The sequence below is a fragment of the Melampsora larici-populina genome, assembly GCF_000204055.1.
Source record: "Melampsora larici-populina 98AG31 unplaced genomic scaffold MELLAscaffold_52, whole genome shotgun sequence".
Lineage (NCBI taxonomy): Eukaryota > Fungi > Basidiomycota > Pucciniomycetes > Pucciniales > Melampsoraceae > Melampsora > Melampsora laricis-populina.
Window position 1 is genome coordinate 281,269 of NW_006768816.1, and position 19,199 is coordinate 300,467.

General features: G+C 38.9%; 5 protein-coding genes across 5 annotated transcripts; 2 read left to right on the forward strand and 3 right to left on the reverse strand.

The window, feature by feature from the left end:
• Positions 1-2,539: 2,539 nt before the first annotated feature.
• On the forward strand, positions 2,540-2,896 carry MELLADRAFT_111282 (uncharacterized protein; the record flags this gene model as incomplete). Its single annotated transcript, XM_007415565.1, has 2 exons — positions 2,540-2,683; positions 2,723-2,896. The coding sequence occupies 2 exons, from the start codon at positions 2,540-2,542 to the stop codon at positions 2,894-2,896; spliced, it is 318 nt and encodes a 105-aa protein (XP_007415627.1).
• Positions 2,897-3,343: 447 nt separating this feature from the next.
• On the reverse strand, positions 3,344-5,940 carry MELLADRAFT_45251 (uncharacterized protein; the record flags this gene model as incomplete). The annotated part of the gene is made up of 5 exons (XM_007415643.1): positions 3,344-3,734; positions 3,802-4,191; positions 4,283-5,310; positions 5,406-5,599; positions 5,674-5,940. The coding sequence occupies 5 exons, from the start codon at positions 5,797-5,799 to the stop codon at positions 3,700-3,702; spliced, it is 1,773 nt and encodes a 590-aa protein (XP_007415705.1).
• Positions 5,941-6,139: 199 nt separating this feature from the next.
• On the forward strand, positions 6,140-6,719 carry MELLADRAFT_111284 (uncharacterized protein; the record flags this gene model as incomplete). The annotated part of the gene is made up of 4 exons (XM_007415566.1): positions 6,140-6,142; positions 6,228-6,400; positions 6,496-6,586; positions 6,672-6,719. The coding sequence occupies 4 exons, from the start codon at positions 6,140-6,142 to the stop codon at positions 6,717-6,719; spliced, it is 315 nt and encodes a 104-aa protein (XP_007415628.1).
• Positions 6,720-7,026: 307 nt separating this feature from the next.
• On the reverse strand, positions 7,027-7,555 carry MELLADRAFT_111285 (uncharacterized protein; the record flags this gene model as incomplete). The annotated part of the gene is made up of 3 exons (XM_007415642.1): positions 7,027-7,157; positions 7,248-7,310; positions 7,384-7,555. 3 exons carry the CDS (start codon positions 7,553-7,555, stop codon positions 7,027-7,029), a joined length of 366 nt encoding a protein of 121 aa, XP_007415704.1.
• A 3,941-nt stretch (positions 7,556-11,496) lies between these two features.
• Positions 11,497-12,520, reverse strand: MELLADRAFT_111286 (uncharacterized protein; the record flags this gene model as incomplete). Its single annotated transcript, XM_007415641.1, has 3 exons — positions 11,497-11,657; positions 11,724-11,874; positions 11,969-12,520. The coding sequence occupies 3 exons, from the start codon at positions 12,518-12,520 to the stop codon at positions 11,497-11,499; spliced, it is 864 nt and encodes a 287-aa protein (XP_007415703.1).
• Positions 12,521-19,199: the final 6,679 nt, after the last annotated feature.

Here is a 19,199-nt window from a genome sequence, read left to right on the forward strand (position 1 = left end):
CCAAGAGATGGACAATACAGTTAGGGCCCGTTCGGTCCCGCTGATCAGATACTATCTGATGAAATTTCACACCAAAAGTGTTACATACTGTCAGATAGCATCTTGGTCCAATCTCGACCAAAAAGTGAAAACCAGATCGATGTTCGGTTCCAGTATTTGGGGTCAATATCTGATCAACAAGATCAAGATATTTGACCAGATAGAGATAGAGCCTTGAGGCTGTATCTCGGCCCTCTATCTCTATCTGCCCCTCCCTCATCGTTGTTGATCATCCACTTCTCTCTCCACATCTCATTATCAACACATACCCTTTTCATGTCGCCTCTTGATAGCTTTCAATCCTTTGCTCAGCTTTGTCATGACCTGGCGACTTATTCAACCATTTCTCTCCTTGTTTTTTCTTTTTTGTTTCTTTTGTCTCTTTTTCTTTTCTTTTCTTTATTTGTTTTGTTCGTTTCCGTTTGTTTTGTTTGTTTCCGCTTTTTTCCTCTTGTTTTCCTATTCTTTTTTTCTTTATTCATGTTCTTGATACCCCTCTATTCCACAGCCTAGATCATGTATGTGTCTCCAAACAAACAATTAATTGATATTATTACTTGTGTTATTATCACACTCGTTGCACGAGTTCCCTACGATGAGGTTTTGTTGAAGCGAGAGAACGATGAAGGTCATGGATGACCATTTTAGAGGTTTGGATGAGATAGAGAGCAAAGATGCAGCTTGGAGATTGTTGTTACCGAACAGCAATATGATCTTGAAGGGGTCAACAGACACCTGTTGACCTTTTTCAGATTGCTGTTCGGTAGTTTTCATCCCTGAGATACCAAAATCTCGATGTGCCCCTCGAGATAGGGGCAAATCGAAATTTGGCTTTCAGGTCAGATAATTATGGCGTTCAAACATGCGCGAGAAATTTGCAAGTTGTGAGAAAGTTCTGTGCAAGTTCTTTTAAACATCTTGCATAGAACTTCCACAAAACTTGCAGACTTAAGAAAGTTATGTGTGAACCTAGGCTTCCCCGCTTTGAGGACTCAGTTTGCCCTTGATGAGATACATACAGCAGGGGGTTGTGAAAAAATTAATTAAGCAAGATCCGTGCAAGATTTCTTGCACGGATCTTGCACGGATCTTGCACATCGGTTTTGCAAATTTCTTGCACATGTTTGAACACCATAAATATCTGAAAAGGGACCGAACGGGCCCTTAACTCTGAAAGTCAAAAACAATCAAGTTTTTGACTTCCAGAGTTAAATCCGCTGACGACACATTTTCTGAAAAATCTGCCGATAGTTTTTACAACGGCTGTAGCAAACCTAGGAGACTGGTAGATAGGGTGTAGTCGGGTGCGTTCAGAAACACTTTAAAAGAAAGCTTACTTGTGACAGATTCTTCACTTTTCAAGAAATTAAACTGATAATGACTACGATTTTTCTAAAGCAACTTCGCCTTCAGTACGATGCACGTGTTCTAGTGGTTCTCTACCATGTTTTGTTCACTATGATACTTCATTTCTTTGGTATGTAGGAGGGCCTCATTGAAAGATCATTCTATACTTCGGAGATAACGAGATAGGCAGTGAAAATTACTTGGATGAATGGTTTCAATCCTCAATGTTAACTTTAAGGTTGACAAGATAAGTCTCATTGAGAAGGGTTACCGATATGAAAATTAAAAACTTTATTCAATATCATTTTATAAATCAAAACTTGCTTTAAGACTATGATAAAGAAAATTGAGATTTGCGGCATTTTATGAATTCGGATCGGAAGCTTCCGAGAATGATTGAGTGATTGATACCATTCAAGTAAGTCTCAGATGGATTCAGCTGAGGTATTAATCGTAAAGGGTGTTTTGAAGAATATAAAAGTGCAAGGTGGATAAGAATCAGGTGTCTTCTAGCATCACCATCATCTCTTGGTGATTTGACAATCTTAGAGAATTTCTTCAACCATCAATCGTAGAAGTTAGTCTTTTTTTGTTTAATTTGAAAATCATTCATCAGCTTCTAGCAAGATAATTTTTCTTCTTCTCGAACTTGAGATCATTCCTGAATCTAGATCATTATACGACTAATTCTAAGTGGTTTAAATTATTCCTAGAACCCACACTAATTAAAACGATTTCTTTCTTTAATTGATAGATATAGATTTTAAACCTTCATATATTTTTGTGAGCTCGATTTAAATCTTCTTTTTAAATTTCCCTTTTCTTAGTATTTTTTATGAAGGTCAGATACTAAACTTTGACATTTTCTCACAGGAAGAACAAGGACCCCTTCAACCGAACTCAAATAACATCAAAAAACAATCCACTCAAAGAATTTAACTGCTTTTCTGGTAAGTTATGAAACTCTCATTGAATTCAATCTTCAACCCACATAACCTCAAACTTGCAAACCTAATGACTGTAGCTGTTCCTATGAATCTTTCTTAAATTCAGAAGGATGTTTTCACCAAACAAATCAGGCTCACTGAACTCCATCATAATTTTGACCCTCACGACTTTAATATGTACATTTCTCCAAGAAGCCGTGTCAGAAATGAATCCAAACACTTGGAGAATGGCAGAAACTGAATGGAAAGATATATCTGGATCAGACCTATGTGATCGTTGTGATGAAGTGAAAAATATAAAAAACAAAAAAGTCAAATGTGGTGCTGAGATCCAATGCGCTTGTGGTTTGGTAAGTAAAGGAGATTGTGAAACGCAATTGAACTTAGAGGGATATTATTGTAAAACTCCTAATTGTCGTGGTAGTTATCTTGATTACTGTGATAAGGTAGAACATCGTTTGGTTTGCGGTGTTGTCCATCCTGATCAACCAAACCTCCATCAACCACCTCAAGATCCTTATCCTTCTGATTATATGCTTCCAATGGTAGACTCTGATTGGTAGATCCACCCTTCCATACTTCAGCTGTAGACAAAATCTATGAGATAAGTACGGGCTCAACTTTTATTTCAGTGTTCTTTTTTGGGGTCTTTGTTTCCACGTCTTGTTCTTCGAAATGAAGTTTACAGTCTTTGAGCTCATGGACTGCGCGCCAGTGGATACATACCAGTCAAATAAAATCAAAAGATTCGGTCTTTACTTTATCCTTACCGTACTTTGAAGCAGAGTAAATTGACTTAGATGCTGAGTACATGTGATCAGGATGTAATTGTTAGCAAAGTGAGCCAAGAAAGTTTGCAAGGTGAGGAGATCATTATTATTACATCGACTTAAATCCCTATCCAACCCCCCTTGAAACCTGAAACATGACCCTTCAGATTAATCTCAAGCTACAAAACCAATCTCGTCTAATCTCGAATTCCTTTAAAAAGAAACCCATTTCAACTATGTGTGTGTGTTTCATATTGTTGCAAATTCAAACTTTTACCTCAAAACTATCAAACAAAAAAAACATATATACATACCAAAAAGAATAAAAGAAAATTCACATCTATTATAAATTCTTAATTTTTTTTTGAAAGAAAACCAAACACACAACTTATATCTCATCATACTTTGCGTTTCAATTCAGGGGATATTATTTAACTTTAATCAGTTTGGTGTTATTGTCATTGTTTTTGTTTTGATTGAATTGAATATTATCATCAAAAAAAAGTAACAATCCCAATCCAAAAATCAAAATTCAACAAAACAAAAAAACCTAAACAAAACCTTTAAACGACTTCATTTTATTTTTCTTTCTTTCTCTAAAATCCCATTCCTCCACCCATACCACCCATACCTAAGAAAAAAAACACGGTTAAGCATTTAATCAAAATGAGAAAAAGAAATGAAGATGCAAGACTAACCACCACCCATTCCACCCGGTCCAGCAGCCGATTTCTCTTCAGGAGCATCTACCACACAAGCTTCACTAGTGGTCAACAAACTAGCCACTCCCGCTGCATCATTCAAAGCAGTCTTCACCACTTTCAAAGGATCAATGATCCCACTAGCCACCAAATCTTTATATTCTCCTAAAGCGGCATCATAACCCCAATGAAATTTACTTGATTCACCATAATGTTCCAAAACTTTTCCTACGACTACAGATGATTCTTCTCCTGCGTTTTCAACAATCGTTCGGGTGGGTTTTTGGATGGCTGCTCGGATGATCGAAACTCCTAGTTGTTGATCAAAGTTGGATAGTTTTAAACTTTCGAGTGCTTTACTTGCTTTCAAAAGTGCAGTACCTCCACCTACACATACAAAAAACCATTTCGATTGTTAGATCTTCAATTCAAAGATATCCAATTCAAAAACCCCCCTATACAAAAATGAAATCCTTACCTGGTACGATCCCTTCCTCAACAGCAGCGCGAGTCGCATTCAAAGCATCATCAAATCGATCTTTCTTTTCACCTACTTCCACTTCACTATGACCTCCTACTTTGATGACCGCCACCCCACCACTCAGTTTAGCCAATCGTTCTTGAAGTTTAGTTTTATCATAATCCGAAGTACTAGCATCCATCATAGCCGATCGAATCTGTTCACATCTTTCTGCAATCAAATCTTTAGAACCGAGTCCATTGAGCAAGATCGTATCATCCTTGGTGATCGTCACTGATTCCACTGATCCAAGTAAATCAGGTGTAGCTTTTTCAAGTTTGATATCTAATTCATCATTAAAACAAGTACCACCAGTAAGGATCGCTAGATCACCTAAGATCGATTTTCGATTATCACCAAATCCAGGTGCTTTGACAGCTGCCACTGAAAGTTGACCTCTAAGTTTATTCAAAATACATGCAGCTAATGCTTCACCATCTAAGTCTTCTGCAATGATCAAAAGTGGTCTTCTTTGAGTAGCCGAAGCTTCAAGTGAAGGTAAGATGTCTTGTAAAGCTGAGATTTTCTTTTCGGAAAGTAAGATCAATGGTTTTTCCAATTCAGTTTTTTGAGTCTTAATATCCGTAATGAAATAAGGTGAAATATATCCTCTATCAAATCTCATGCCTTCTGTAATCTCGATTTCATCTTCAATGGTTTTACCTTCTTTAACGGTGATGACTCCTTCTTTTCCTACTTTTTCCATCGCAGTCGAAATTAATTGTCCAATATGACTATCACCATTAGCTGAGATCGTAGCTACTTGTGCAATCTCTTTGGATGTTGTGATTTCTCGTTTGTTTTGATCTAAGAATTTGATCACTTCATCTACTGCTGCTTGAGATCCTCGACGAAGGTCCATAGGGTTACAACCGGCTGCTACGTTCTTGACTCCTTCAGAATAGATTGCTCGAGCTAAAACGGTGGCTGTAGTAGTTCCATCACCAGCGATTTCATTTGTCTTGTTAGCAACATCTTGTACTAGCCTATTTCGCAATCAAACAAGAAACAAGTCATCGTCAAGATCAAACTTTACAAGATGATTGAAAGAATTCTCAATCGAATCAAATCAAACCCTTACCTTGCACCCAAGTTTTCAAACTTATCCTTAAGTGTAATACTCTTAGCCACCGTCACTCCATCTTTAGTAATCTTCGGTCCACCAAAAGGTTGTTCAATAATCACATTTCTACCTTTAGGTCCTAATGTGACTGAAACAGCTTTTGCAAGAATATCGACTCCTGCTAACATAGCTGCTCTTCCTTCATTTGAAAACTATTTGATCAAACCCAAGGAAAAAGAAAAAATCAATTTGGGATCGAATTAAAGAAGAAGAATGAAAAGCTTACTTTGATTTCTTTATGAGCATATCTTTTTTGTTGTGATGTGCTTAAACATGAGGGTGATTGACGAGAGGTAAGGGTTCGAAGAGATGATGAAGCAGTTGAAGAGGAAGCAAGACGAGATCGAAGCATGATGTTACTTTTTTCTTAGTATGAGTATGAAGAGATATCGAATCGAATCGAATGAGGTATATGAGATGATATGGTATGGTATGATGGTATTGGACTCGATGTCCTTTTTTGTTTTTTGGAATGAAATGACCAAAGTGATTCTAGAATTTACTAGTGAAAAACTCAACTTTTTTAAAAAAACTTTGCAAACCAAGAACCATTTTTCTCGAACATTCTCGAACCAATTTCAAAAAAAAATCATCACCTCAACCACTTCAACTTCATATCCATTTCCTCAACTTTACCTGATACTACATTCAAATCGATATCCAGAAGCAAGACAACCTCCACAACAACAAACATGGTAAATCCACTCCAGAACCTAACAACAACAAACCAAGCTCACTAACCAACCCAACCGATTTCTTTTTTTTTGTCACGATCTCTAGACTCTTTCCATCAGATCTATCACTTCACTTCGTCCAACATTAGATCGAGTCTTAGTCCAAAGATTAAAACCCGAAACAAAAACCGCTTCTGGAATCTTCTTACCTTCATCTGTGACTGAAAAATCAACACCTGAAGCTACAGTCTTAGCTGTCGGTCCTGGAAATCGTGATCGGTATGTCCTTGCCCCCCCCACCAAAAAAAATATTCAATCATTCTTATGGTTCTTACTCATGAGCTGTTTGTGACTATTTTTTCTTCTTGGGGTAGGGATGGGAAACTGATACCTATGGAAGTTAAAGAAGGTGATAAAGTTTTGTTACCTAGTTATGGAGGTCAATCTATTAAAGTAGGAGAAGAAGTAAGCAGAACATTCACAATTCTATCAATCTCAACTTTGAACATCTTGTTTTGTTTCTAATGACGAATTTTTGTTTTGAATCAAGGAGTATCATCTCTTTAGGGATTCCGAAATCATGGCTAAATTCACATAAGCTTGAAAATTTTGTTGGATGATCGAATGATCTACTTATGCTTGGAAATACCTTTGTGTGAAAGAGAAAAAAGAGAAAGAGATGTAGATAGTATTACTAGAATGAAGAATGAAAGTCAAGGAGAAAAACGAAAAATGAGAAACCTATTAAAAGGATGAAATCCCTACTCTTCAAACCCGTTTTGTTTAAAAAAACAGATCTTGCTATTTCTTTTGATTTACTTAATCAATTCTATATTCCAATCTCCTGGAATCATATAAATTGATTTAGGATTCCATTTATCTTTCATTTCAAGAAATTCTTCCTTTTACAAAAGATTAGCCACACAACAGATTTCAAGTTTTTCCGGATCCCATGCTCCTTTTTGATAATAAATATCATTCTTACACATAATTTCGACTTCTTCAATAGATTCAGCTCTACACAGTAACCAAGATCCTGTCCCACCCAAAAAAAATCAATCAAGTCAAATTGATGATCTTATCTATATATGTTGAAAGTGTGAAAGAGAAACCCGAATTGACAAACCAATCATTTTGTTTTCACTAGGATTCAAAGCTTTATCTTTTTCAAACATAGCACCAGCATTAACTAAAAACCAATCCAAAGAAAATCAAAAGTCAATTTCAGACAAAGAAACAGAAATTATCAAAAAACACTTAACTAATCCTACCAGTTTTAAGCCCTTCTTTTGCTCCATTGACATGATCAGATCTTAATTCTAACCTTTTAGAATCGGTTTCGAAATCAGGTGCATTCACTAAATAAGTGTAAGTTTGAGTTGAGCTAGATAAAGGTGTTGACCAAGTTAAAGTCTTTAGTGTTGATGTTGACATTTTTGAATAAGTTTGGAAATTGATTTGGTTCTTAAGGAGTCTTGAAGTGATGAGTGTTGTAAATAGTTTCATTGAGGTCTTCAACTACAAGTTCTTTTATTCGAGTGATCCTATCCAGAAGTTTCGAGCCACAAACCCGTAAAGTAAAGTATCATGTCAGTCTGAGCCCCGACCCGGAAAGATCGGGTAAAGGCTTACCCGCACCCCCCGCGCCCGAACCCTACCCCGAACGGAAATGAATGTCCGATCTTGTGCGATGATTGCCCAAGACCTTAACCATTGCTTGGCTCAAGGAAGAACTATCCCCAGCCACAGAATACATAGTGACTTTGTACCTACCCAACATGTTTGTGTGTCTCCCAATGTGTTCAGTTTCAAGAGTCTGACACAATAGAATCAGAGGGAAACAAAGGTGAAAGAAGAGATGAATTCACAAAATTGATACTACAAAATATTGGGAGATGGCATTTGTAAACAGAAGTTCCTAACCTTTGAGTACAATGAAAATAACAGAAGGAAGAATTCATAGAATATTGGAAGGTTGACACATCAAAATCAAAATGAAAACATTAGACTGACTGACCCTCAAAGCAGGCAGTTGATGGTAGAAAACCGCTGGGTGTTGAAGAAACAGGCATTTATGGTCATGTAGGTGTGTCTGGACTCTTACAACCATGTCAATCAGTTTCTGTTCCAAGTCCAAGAGCAGAGACACGGAATATTGTAATAATCATTCAATTTCCCTCAGTGGGAAGGGGAGAATAATCAAGAGTGAAGTTTGAAATAAAAGGATCCATAACTGCACACCTGAGCCATAACACACACTACATAGGTGAAGCAGGCTGAGTTAATATTTTCTGCCATGTACATACAGGCCTGCTCAGCCAACGGTGGCACGGCTAAGCTAAGTTAGCGCTTAGCGGTGCATTAGCTTAGCAATTTTTTGTCGCTAAGCTAGCGCTAAATCCTTAGCGCACTCAAGCTAAGCTAATCGAATTTTGATTTTTCCTTTAGCGGGTCTGCGCTAAGCTAAGCCAGGGGCTTAGCTATCAAAAAAATACATGTTTTAAGTGTGATACATCATGTCACTTCTTTGCCATTGACAAAACTTGTCCCAAAAATCCACTACATGGATCATTATAGCTACTCAGGCAAAATTCTTGGGGCCATTTTTCAGTGACAGAAAGAGTGTTACATGAAGTTTAGTTGACAAAATTACACCAAGTCTTTGAGTCAATGTATGTAGTCAATTTTTGGAATGATTTTGTCAAGCGGAAAAAAAGTTACAGCATGTATTACATATGATTCACACATCCAGATGAGCACATAACTGAGCAAACCTGTATGTACATGGTAGCCACCTATCCACTCAGTCTGCTGCACATATGTAGTGTGGGTGTCATGGCTCAGGTGTGCAGTGATAGATTTTGGATCCCACTATTTAGAGCCCTCGGAGCAGTATCCGGCGCCCCCTCTCGGGTCGGACACCAGGCTACAAACAATTTAGCTGCCCCTTTTTTCAAACAGGGCTCCTTGTTTGAAAAAATCGGGCTTCCTCCTCAAATAAAATTGCCCCCTACTCATCCTCCAATGTCCATTGACCTCGCCGTTTTGTTTTGTACACGCTACGTATATGTACAGTCCAGGTATAAGGATAGAAGCTAAGAAACTATGTCGAGGGGAGAGCAGAGTTTCTCAGTTCACTATAGCGTCCGATGAGCCACTATTGCACTTGAGTACACAAGACCATGGCATATATGTATCCTAAACTCAAGGAAGGTATACATAGATTTAGGGGGTTCATACAACATAAGGAAGAATTGAGGGAGAGATACAACATCAGATATAGGAATCAGAACTAGAAAGCTAAAAGAGCTAGAAAGTTGAAACGAACAAGTAGGACAGGAGAGCTACAAAAACAAACACAAAAGGCAACACAAGTATAGAGTAGAGTGTACAACATAAGAGACAGACTAGTGACTGTGAGGCCACAAATTCAATTGTGCTCGATACTTGCACTTGACATCGTCTCCCATTCCTATCTAACCTACTCTTTGTGCCCCGTTGCTTGTTAGCTCTTCGTCTATGATCTCGCTCATTGCACCTTGAAGGTTTAGAAATGCGTAAAAAACAGCAAATCAGTTTTAAAGCCTCTCAATTCAAGTGGAATGAAATGCGGATGATTTGAGCAGTTTTTTTGTACAGAGCAAGACCCAGTCTCACAAGCAATAAAGGGGCTGATAACGCTACCATATGAGCATGACGAAAGGCAATTGATGAGTGATGTTCATTGAATAGTCCTTCATGGTATACTACATACGCACAGGAAGTAAAGATGAAGATATCTGTCAGCTTCAGCGATACATGGGAGGATATGGGAGGTGAGGGTTAGATCCCGAAGAGCAGCCACTGGAAGGTGGTCCAATGTCACATTGTATTTCAGTACTCGGAAGCTTGTGACTTTTTCCGAAAGGTTCCAACTAGCCGTACGTTCCGATTGAAGTATGCTTCTTCCCGTAGCTCTTTGATTGGGTTGTAGAGCTCTTTGATTTTGTTGTTGAATCCATTCATCATCTTGGTCATGATTTGAGTTAGACCATTTGATTGAGCTTCCTAATGATAGGGACCTTAGTTCGCTCATCATAGAATCTGTTTCATTCAACGTAGGATGGTCCAATTTTTTGGAGGGGGAGTTCGGATTGCGTTCACCGGTATCCGACGGTTGTTAATGAGGCATAGAGAAGGGGATTTGATGATTAAATGAAGAATGAGGTGAAATATGGGTGATTGAGCGATTGGGTGATATTTTGAGCTTCAGAGACGGAAGTTGCTATTATGGGTATGTGTCCCTTACTTGAGGAGCCAATGTCTGTGCAGTAATGGGGCCGGTCCGGGCGCGAAAGAACTTGGGCGCCCTTTTATTTGTTTTAATAAAGTTTTGTTGCCCCATCAAGGATGGAAGGGCACCAAACAGGTCAATTAAGAATTAATCAGGGGCTCTATTTGCAAGTTTGCGCCCTCTTAGAGAGCCCTTGAGGAGCCCCCAAGGTCCGACTGTGCGAAATATAGGCTGAAAATAGTCGGGTGTCAGCGGGTCACACGGGTTTTGGTGAAAACCCGGGGGGCTCCGGATATCAGCCGAGGGGGCGCTAAATAGTGGGATCCTAGATTTTTAATGACAAATTGTGCTCCTAATCATTTCCCCCTTCCCACTTAGGGAAGTTGAATAATGTTCACAGTGAATTGGCCTTGATTGACACACAACCTAGCCAGTGGAATGTTGGGCAAATACTGTGAAGGATTTGTCCTTGAAGATTGAAAGTGACAAGTTCTTGCTGATGACCACCCCAACAAGAAGTGTGCTGAGCTCCTTTTTGCAAAGATCCTCCATGATAGGGACTTCTTCAGGAGGAATGCTCCACGGAGAGTGATTCATCAATTGACAAATATGGCAACACATTTTCTTGCAATCCCAACAACTAGCTGTCCATTGGAGGGGGTTTCAACAACACCAAAAGAATTATGGGGCCTCAGTGTACTAGTTTTTTGTGCTTACATGTTGAGGCTATTCTATGTGTCAAAGATTGAAATCAGGTGTTTGGTCCTTTGAAACTGACTAGCCATGATGGTTTGGAGGATAGTGATTAGGTTGTCCCTTTTTTCATTATCTGGTTATCCTTTTTAATATCTATTATTTACAATTATATGAATACACACCAGCCTAAGCCAATGAGATGAGAACAGAAACAAGGTCAAGTCATAGTCTCTTGTGATTTGTAAAATACAACAGCAAAACACTCCAATGGGTGTAAAATTTTGGATGAACTTGAGACTCCATATCTATATACGGAGTTGATGCAATGACAACTGTGTCAAAAACTCGAAGTTTAAAAATCAAAGTGACCATCTGATATGGACTGAAAAGGCGCGACGGGGAGAATTCATGTGATTGGTGGACGCCATTCACGACAATTGTTATCGATAGTTTCCAAGTATCGCAATTTGATAGCCAATGCCCTTGCACGTTCGAGTGTATCAATGTCAAGTTGACTATCGGGATTCCATAATTGCTCGAGCTCTAAGACTGTTTCCTGTATCATTTCTAACAACCCGGTTACTTCAAAATCAGCTTACTTGATTGAACTCTATATGAGATCAGCTTGCGTACCTTTGTTGGCCCTTCGAATTTCCATCACTTCTACCTCAGTCTCGGCTTCTTCCAGCTGCTCGTGAGCTTCCATCAATGTCATCAAGAGATTTGGATCCACTGAATTATTCCCACTCTCATCAGGCATTGAAAGCCTTCCATCTAGCTCAAGCTTCAGTCGCCGAGTCAAGATGCAAGGATAAGTGGTATGAGTCCGACGTGCCAGAAAACATAAAGCATTCAGAAGAACAAAAGAAAACACGCACCATATAAGCCGCTCGCTTTACATCATCCTCCAGGGTCGCTCGGGCTTGGTTGACAAGAATACTCCACTGCGAAGCCAACTCAGCCTGAGAGATCCGATTGAGACCTGATCGATCGGTTTGAGCGAGAGTTGTGTTTTGGCGACCAGCAATGAGATCAGGATGTACCAATTGTTGCCATCGATGGTATTGAAGACGAAGTGCACTTCGATCGATTCGGTAACCTTTTGGTAGACCAAACAGGGAAAAGTGCGAGCCAGCAACTGTGAGAGGAAGAAAGCTGTCACAGCGGTGGCAGATGGACTTAGAAGTTGATCGATCGATTGACGATGGTTCCGGATTAGCTCCACATTCTGGACATCGAACATCAACAGTGATGTTGGGCTGGTTTGTGAAGTGCCTGAGATGAGAGTGGGTTGCGAGTGGCCAGGCGGGCGGTATCGGTTTAAGGTTGGGACGAGTCTCGAAAGGCGCTAGCACTGCAATGAAGGAACAACGGAGACGGAGGCGAGGATGAAGGCGAGGGCGGCATGTCAAAAGTTGTTTGATAGTCATTCTTCGATGGTGGCCCTGATCATCAGGCAGAATCACCGCCACCCCTTTCTGTAATCCGTGATTTCGGTTTTGTAATTTGTGATGTCACAGTTGTTGGTTTTATATGCACTCGGTCTTCCTTCAACTGTTTACATAGTTTCACGTCCTCAAGCTTCATCATCATCAAGTGAATCAGATGGGAATTCAACTTACAATGCTCCATCATGATCTCAACATCAATCTCAACCATTTTATCATCCTGGTCCAAACTTGATGAGTTCGACCTCAACCTCAACATCCTTATCCCTATGGTTCACATCCCTTCTCTAGGCACACCACAAACATTCAACCTGGAAAATCACCTGAAACTGTCAGTCATTCCAACTCGACCCAATCCTATCCCGACGGGTCACGATCGATCATTCTCACTCACTAGTCGACCTACCACTTCAGCTTCAATACTAGCTCTCATCTGGCAGATATCTGATCGTTTGCCCTGCTTTACAAGGTAAAGAAGCAGGAGCCTTTGACTCTCGAACAGTCCTATCAGAACGTACCAAAGAAGGTTTAACCTATCCTGTTTGTTTTGATTGTCGAGCAGCAGTTGATAAAATTGCTTAAATCATTAAATCCTGAATTATTTGATGTGGGTTGGGATCAATTAAAAGAAATCTAAATCAACTTGAAAATATATCTTCTTTAGATTGGATTTATGATTCTAATATTGATACAATTAAAGTAAAGATTTTGGAAGAGGAAATGGTGGAGTACATCCAAAGTTCAAAGATACTTCATTTGCCACTATAATTGATGTATTTTTTGATTCTCAGCCTGTAGATAAATTGGGACATCCATCTTTTGATTGATTCTAAAGATATCTATCAATTTGGAAACTGATTCCTTTGTGAGTTGAGTTTTGTGAGAATCAAGAATATTCGAAGCCATGAGGAAGTTTAGTATTGCAAAAGTTTATATTCCTTGTATGTAGCAAATGAATTGAAAAGCTAGGAATGGTTCTATCTGAAAAAAACTGAGCCATCACCCAGAAACAGTAATTTGATTTCTCATCACAAACAAGCAACACAGCTGATAATAAATCACTACTCATATGAATTGAATTGAAGATGAGAAAGCAGTCCCAGAGCATGGGTGGTTTCAACCCACACATTTTCTAAATTGATGTCATTTTCATGATAACCCAATCTTGATATCAAGTTTGAAACCTGCCATCAAAACCTGCCATCCAAAAATAGGAGCCAACACCTGCTCGAGTTCTTCTGGATCATGGTATCTGGTGGCAATAAGGCTGCCAATGACTTCTCTTGGAACAGGATTCAACCTCTGGGTGCCATCATAGTTGAAGCAAGAGTAGTAGGATGTTTCAGGTGAAACACCAGTGGGAAGTTGGGACTTGTAGTTCTTTGTGTTTGATATGTGTTTTTGCGCTTTACAAAAGACACCAGTGAAAAAAGAGTACATTGCAGGTTGAACTAGAAACACCCCCAAATGGAGAAATAAGGCCCTAAGATAAAATCCTGTCAATTCTGGTTGTTCAATGCCAACTAAACAAGATTACAAACAACAGAATTTTATTTAAAAGATCATATACCCCTTCACATATCTTTGCTTTGATCTTGTCCCGCAGCACTGTGCTTTTAGCACACATGAATTGAGACCACAGTGACTCTACTTTCTGGTCTGCTGTGAGGTGGCAAAAAAATGATGCTTGTGTGCTTCGTCAAGTGGCTCACCGCAGGAGTAGTGATGGATGAGGGTTTGGAAAAGATCCATGTCAACTGTTTCACTACCATGGTCAGTCAATGTCCTTTCTGGGAATCCTCCTGAGTCTCAAATAATCTCTGAGTATGTCAAGCCAATTCTACAGGGATCATTGTTGCTTGTTGATATATGTATGCTGAGGACTGTGCGGGACCAAGCATCAATGAAACCGTAGATAGTAATACCAATAGGCTCAAGTCTATCATGCCCACCACTTTCCAACAGATGATTGAATTTGGGCCCTAGTACATAGAAAAGGCATCTTTTGAGCTTCCCCATAGTCTTTTAGGCTACTCCAATTAGACCAATGATTTTAACTATCTGCCAGACTGTCTCCCAATGAATACACAGGGTATCATCTACAACAAGATGGTGTTGCATAGTTTCTTAACCTGTATTTTGATCCTTCCCTTCTACAATGTGCTCAAGAAGAATAGCAACCAGGTCAGCTGGTGTCACTCAACCTTCTGGGATGTCATCTCTGCACCAGTTGAGACCCATTGCCTTTGACATTTGATTGATATTTCACATGTGGATGGGATTGTCATATGTGTTATTGATTCCCTGTAGAGCAATGTGTTAAGTGTCACCAAGAATATAATGATTTCTTAAGATCCCATAGGCAACATCATTTTGAGCCACAATCATTGATGGTGAGTTTTTTAAGTTGTGCTGGGCTAGGTAGTTCTGGACACTTCTCTTAGGCAATGGGAGACCAATGTTATGAGGGGAATCTACCATTGTATCCTATGACATTCTCTGCTGACAATATTTAGGCGGAAGACATTTGAGGAGCTGTTTTTGGAGTGGTGTGAGGATGTGAGACCTTTTGATTTCATATTCATATTGATCCATAATATTGAGATTATCATGGTATTGAGAATATTGCAGTATTTAGGATATTGAGTGTCAGAAAAGGTAGGTATAAACAACTTCAAATAGTAAATCCTTGACGGAGATAAAGAAAGATAGATAGATGTGGTTGCTCTTAACAGATCAAGTGAGTTCTTCAACAATTCCTATTGTGTACTGTATTTTTTAGGGTCACAAGTTTTTAGTTAAAAGAGTTCTAGATAAAGTGTCAAGTCCAAGTAAATTCTGAATAAAAAGAGACTGTGTTATGTGGTTGCTCTTGGCTGGGTGATGGGTTTATTATGAATCAGGAGAGTTCTGTATTTATACTAAAAGTGTGGAAGTAAAATAAGCTGGATCTCAGGAGGGATCCTGGTCCCTATTGCAACCACTAGCAGCTTCTTGGGTAGACAGCAAGCTAGCCCTTGCATGTGCATGTATTTAAACATGTGGGTTTTCTTTGTGTCCCCCCTAACTAACACCCAAAAGTCCGGATTAGACAGTAGCCGCCGTATCCGGGTAGTGTCTGCTTGTTGACGAGCAAACCCTACACAGACACTGTGAGTCTGATTTGATCCAGCACTATTTAGAATTGAACGGTTTAAATGTTTCAAATTACCAAACATTTTTAGCTTGTAAATAAAAATGAACTTGCTATTAAACATTGTCAGCAAGAACAAAAACTGTTGGCATTACTTCCCATTGTAAATCAAAGGTGATTCTTATATATCATCAATAGATTAGTATTGATAATCAATATGTGCTTTGAATCAATCATCAATATACATTTATTATTGATTATCATCATTGTAGTCTGTATTGGTCTTTCAGATACAGATTGCAAATTTGTACAAATCACAAATCACAAATCACAAACCTCAAAACACAAAATCATGGATCAGAGAAAGGTTTGGCGGTGATTTTGCCCCAGGGCCACCATAATGGTCAGGTCTTACCATGAAATCTGTGATTTTTTCAGGTTCCCAAGGGCATGGCGGCACCTGTATAGTTCCAGAGACATCATGGATGACAGATGGGTAGAAGACCTGCTACCACCCCCCAAGTGGTACTGTGGTCAGAGGAAAGACTTCCAAGCATAATGCAAACAAATTTGAAATCTTCAATACCACTGCCAGAAATCTTTCATCCCAATAGTCATAAATACAACTGACAATATCTAATGCATGATAGAGTCTCTTGCTAGGCTCATTTGGCCAATTTGAGATTTTCCACTCCCCAGCATTTACACAGCTGCAGTTTTGTCAACTTCTGGTAAAAAAGGTGATATAGACTATGACCTGTCAAACAGCCTTTGTACAGGCACCCAATGGGGTGTTATTTGGTATGGTCTGGTGGTTTTTCTCTGATCATTGGCTCAACTTCATTCAGTGTTTGAGTAAAGCTTACTTAACCAGATGGTCTGGGGAAAACTTGGGCTATTTACAGCGACAGCAGACTGCACAGGACTTTTTTAAGCTTAAAAATGGTTGAAGATTGGTGACGACGGGACTAGGAATAAATCCTGTCCATGTCACAGACTGGAAAGCCCTCCGCGTGATTAGACACTTCTGAATCACGCGGACTCTGAGTGGATGACGTGAGCTGTCCAACCGTCCTCCCGGTGCTGCCCTGAATAAGACTTCCAGGCACGGATAGGACAAGCTGGGTAAAAGGATTACCCCAGCTCGATGAGTGACCAGCTCCCACCTTGCTCACTCATCGTTTCTCTCTCTCACGTTCAAGCCTACCTTCATCTTCCCTCAGAGTGGGCTTTCCTCGGGCAAAGACCTTTTTCGAATCGAAATTCACGATGAGAACTAGCAGAAGAAGACAAAACTTAGCACCAGAATTCTCACCGGAACCGACCCCGCCACCTTCAGAAGATGAAAGAAGTTTTGAAATTGAAACCGAGGAAGAAGAACAAGCGAGAATCGATAGAGAGGATGCGTTAGAAGCAATTAGACTCAATAAATCAAACAAAAGCAAAAAGAAGAAACAAGATATAAATATAACAAATGACGATATTAACTTAGAAGAAATGGAAGATATCAACTTCAACAAGAATGAAGATGAACAATTAATATTCGAAGATGAGAAAGACAGCGATTCAGATTCTTCGATTGAATATGTAGAAGATAACAAAGAAAGTGAGACACGTCATTCCAATTCCTATTTCACAATAATCCTTCATCGATATAATCTTCCATCGAATTCAAGAATCATAAAACACTGTATACCTTTGCTCTTCTAAAAGAATGCGAGCTGTCGTAAATTCCTTGCTCTTTATATTCCTTGCTCTTCTACACGTAGAATTTGAGCTGCAGTCCAACTATCAAATATCCAGTGCTCTTCTGATTACAGAATGCGAGCTATTATCCACTGCTCTTCGATGATCGAATGCGAGCTTTTTTTCATCATAAATCCACTGCTCTTCTTATAGAATGCGAGCTACATTACAAAATCTTCTCCCGAATAAATTTGAAATACGAATTTCTTTGTTGAAACCTCTAATAGTATCATCAACTGATATTGCTTTGAATAGATATTTCCTTAGATATCGCGAAGATGACATTGGCTATGGGAAACACGAAGATAGTAGAAAAGTTCCTGAAATCATTAGAATCAGAAAAAGTTAAAGCTAAAGGCGCATCAAAAGATAACATAGATACAGTCTACAAAAGTAGCGGAAAAGTTTTGACTTCAGGTCTAAGAGGTTTTAGTACTTATTGGAATGATCATTTGACTAAACTAGATCTTAACTTCAAACTCACCATCTTTAACGACAGGTGGATTGAGTTAGATCATATGGTAGAAGGAAGTAACACTACGAAGAAGAAAGATAAACCGACTGGCTTAGTTCCTAAAAGTGAATGGTGGATGTCTTATGCAGACTGGACGAGAGCTAAGTCCTTGATGTTGAAATACTTGAGACAAACGTACTTTCACATAAAGTTCGCAAATGAGTAAATGAATAATTTGTCTTCGATTCAAATAGGGTAGAACTGATGAAGATGTATCTCCTTAAAGCTTAGAGAAACACTTCGATTACGTTGAAGATCTTGCGTTAAGGCACGGTTGGTTGACGGCGTTCAGATACGATATTTTAGTAAGAACGGATGTTATGTGCAACAGAGTGGATGGAGCCCCAGGCGATCCGAAGATACAAAGGAGTTCCTTCCTAGAAGAAGCAAAGGCTCGAACAGATTTGTTACGAGATGGTAGAATAATTCTTTTAGACAATCGTAAGGCCTTTGGAAAGTCCTTTGTCAGAAAGTCGTATAGATTTACTGACGATTTGATTTGTATATACAGCTTACGCGAAAGGTAACATACGAGAAAGATTTAACCCGATAACGGGAAGACAATATCCAGAAGGAACGAACCATGATTGTGTAGAGAACGTAGTAGATGAAAATGAAGGAAACTATAGAAGTAATAATAGTTATTCGAATACATCTTATCATGGAAACAACTTTCTTAAACCACCACAATTTCAAAGAGGGGAATCTTTCCCTCAAGTACAAAGAAGAGATTCATTTAGGAAGAATGAAAACTACCAGCAAAACTTTCAAAATAATCGTAGAAATAATAGAGGTAGAAATTTCAACAGAGAAAAATCACCTACACCATATCAAAGAAATGATACGAGAGAGAAAACTGCAACAGCAAATAAGGGTAAACAAGTTGATAGATCTCAAATTTATAGAGATGAAGAACCGAGACAGTCAACCTCAAAAGAAAAGCAATCGTGAGCAAAATGAGTCATTTGGTCCTTTCCTTTTATTGTCCGCATTGTTGTACAAGAATTCGTTCATAGATTTTGTAAAGTTTTTGTAATTCCTTATGATTAATTAAATTTAATTTGATGATTGAAATATAATTTGGATTCTTTCGTTATAGCACCACATTACAAATTGAAGTGCCAATAGATAAGCGTTATTATAGCAATAAATCGCAATGGCCTGCGCCAGTGAAATGTAACATGAACATCGAAGTCTGGGATAAGGAACTTAGGAAGTTTGGTTTGATAGGAAAGTACGGCTACTTGTTAGAAGGCTTCAAAGAAGGC